The sequence below is a fragment of the Camelina sativa genome, chromosome 18, assembly GCF_000633955.1.
Source record: "Camelina sativa cultivar DH55 chromosome 18, Cs, whole genome shotgun sequence".
Classification (NCBI taxonomy): domain Eukaryota; kingdom Viridiplantae; phylum Streptophyta; class Magnoliopsida; order Brassicales; family Brassicaceae; genus Camelina; species Camelina sativa.
The window spans coordinates 4,310,058-4,312,726 of NC_025702.1; the positions used below are offsets into that span (position 1 = coordinate 4,310,058).

The following is a 2,669-nucleotide window of genomic DNA, read 5'->3' on the forward strand; positions in this document are numbered from 1 at the left end:
AAAAAAAAAAAAAAAAAAAAAAAAAAAAAAAAAAAAAAAAAAAAAAAAAAAAAAAAAAAAACCTTCTTAAACTTAGAGGATGAGAGCAGCATGAACATCTTGATGTTTTATTCAGTCTTTTTTCTTTTGTTATCAAATGTTTTATTCAGTGTGCTTAGATATCCGTACTTCTGTAGTATCAGTAATTGGGGTTGTTAACTCAACTGTAGAGTTCTGGTAAGTACGACTAGCATCTTTATCACTATCGGGATATTCGATCTACTTTATTATAATGATAATAATAAGCTATATATTTTAGAAAATCAATTAAACTGAAAATTTTCAAAGCTTCACAAATTTTTTTCTTTGTTTAATATTTTCCAACTTGTATAATTTTAAAACTCTTTAAATTGAGTTAAAAATAGGAAAAAAAATCCTACAAAAACATGATTTATTTAATATTTATTAGAAAGATACGAATTTCCTACCATAAAACATAATTGAGCTGATTCTTTTGCTGTCAAAAACAAAAAAAAAAAAGATACAAATTTTTTCATTACTAAAAATATTCATATTATTTTATAGTTGAAAAAAAATCCACGATTTTCTAATTTATCATCTATGGTGGTTACGGTTTTCAAAAACATTAAAACAGTTGTAAACATTATTAATTCATACATGTTTTATGCTTATTTATATAAATATTAATATACATATTTGTAAATCTAGAGCAAATCAGATATTAAAATTTTGAGTTTTATAATATAAAGTTGATTTTAATATAAACATTAAGTTTTTAGATTTTCGGGAATTTATTGAATTACATGTAAACTAAAAAACAGCTCAAAACACGGATAACATGAATATTCTGCTACCACTACTAGTAAACGTATACTTTCAGTTTTCGACAAACACAAGTGCAACGTTTTTTGAGGCCCATGAGAAGAAAATGTCCGTCACGTTGCGTCACTTGAGACAATGGCTCTCGTCACATTTACACCATTGCATAAGTTGGCTAATCTCACTCGTCTTCATTGACCTGAAAAAAATGGGGAAATCTATGGCCTATTTTTCATATTTACACATATGAATTTGACTCAAAACACATGAATATAATAGTGAGTTGGTTAAATGACAAATAAACAAAATTTAGTTAGGTAAATGACAAATAGTAAATTTGACAAATGACAATAGAAAAGATTAAAGTTTTAAAAAGTATAGTAATAATAGTCAACATTGTCAATCTGCCATTTAACAGTCTTTTTATATTTTATTTTCATCCACATTTTTGGGTTAGTAGATAACTAATCTACCACATAATGAACGGCTTTAATAGTACTTATTATGTACTGTAATCGTCTAAATATATCCTATAACTATCTAATAAAAATAAATAATAAACTTGGAATTTTAAAGCATAACCACCATGTGATAAATTAGACGTCTACATAAAAAAAAAATATCATTTGTAACAGTTATATGAATGATAAAATCATCCAAATATTAAGTCACAGAATTGCTATCCATAAACTTATAATTTTTTCTAGAGTGAACATTTTATCAATAAATAAATTTACTTACTTTATTATTAGAATATAGAAAAAGGCTTAATGAGGTTGGGTGAAATTTTTCGTTTCCCATCTCTTTTAGTCTTTTTCTTTTTCTACTCTATTACTATATATTTCTCTAGCCTTCAATACTCTTAACACACCACAACAGTCACACCCTTGAATGTTCTTCCATCTTTGTCGCCTTCATCTCATCTCATCTCCACAACGCTTACGGTCAAGTTGGTAAGTCTCTCAAAGAATGGCCTTTTTTTGTTTAAACTTTAAATGGCACTGAGTTTTTGTGGTATCACTAAAATCAAACGATCCATGATGAAAGAACTTGACTTGGTAAAATATTATTTGTTCAGTGACTACTTTATGTAAAGAGTTTAGGCCATTGCGCAATGATTTTTCATAGAGTAGAAAAAATAAAGTTGTACATTTGTGGAAACTTTAAGACAGAAGCAAGCGTGTAAAAAGGTTTAGATTTTTCCATATTTATACACTTACTTCCGCAGATGCTGTTGGGAGCAAAGAGTAGCAAACAACCATAAAGCAACAGAAGAAACTTACTTCAGAAAGAATGGGATCTTCAAGACCATTCCCTGTATTTTCATTTCTTTCGATTTTGGCCTTATATTTTTCATTATACACCATAACACCAACCTCTTCGTTAGCCTCCTTGCAAGATCAATTCATCAACTGTGTCCAAAGAAACACACATGTTTATTTCCCACTAGAGAAAACGTTCTTTGCTCCTGCGAAAAACGTCTCTATGTTCAGCCAAGTCCTTGAATCGACGGCTCAGAATATCCGGTTCTTGAAAAAATCCTTGCCTAAACCGGGTTTCATAATCAGCCCTATTCATGAGTCTCACGTCCAAGCTTCCGTCATCTGTGCCAAGAAACTCCGACTGCATCTCCGTGTTAGAAGCGGCGGTCACGACTATGAAGGCTTGTCTTATGTGTCACAGATCGTCAAACCGTTTATATTGCTGGATCTGTCAAAGATGAGACAGGCCGACATCAATATCAAAGACAACAGTGCTTGGGTTCAATCTGGTTCCACAGTTGGTGAACTTTATTACAGGTAATAAACGCAACAATGACCATACACAAAAAAAAAAAAAAAAAAAAATTT

The 2,669-nt window shown here is 29.9% G+C and overlaps 1 protein-coding gene across 1 annotated transcript in view; it reads left to right on the forward strand.

Annotated features, from left to right (window-relative positions):
* LOC104760453 (cannabidiolic acid synthase-like 2) overlaps positions 1,661–2,669 on the forward strand; it is a 2,883-nt gene continuing 1,874 nt past the window's right edge. Inside the window, exons 1-2 of the mRNA XM_010483378.1 lie at positions 1,661–1,772; positions 2,048–2,618. Coding sequence (XP_010481680.1) covers positions 2,113–2,618 — 506 coding nt within the window. The 5' untranslated portion in view covers positions 1,661–1,772; positions 2,048–2,112. The remainder of the gene's footprint in view (positions 1,773–2,047; positions 2,619–2,669) is intronic.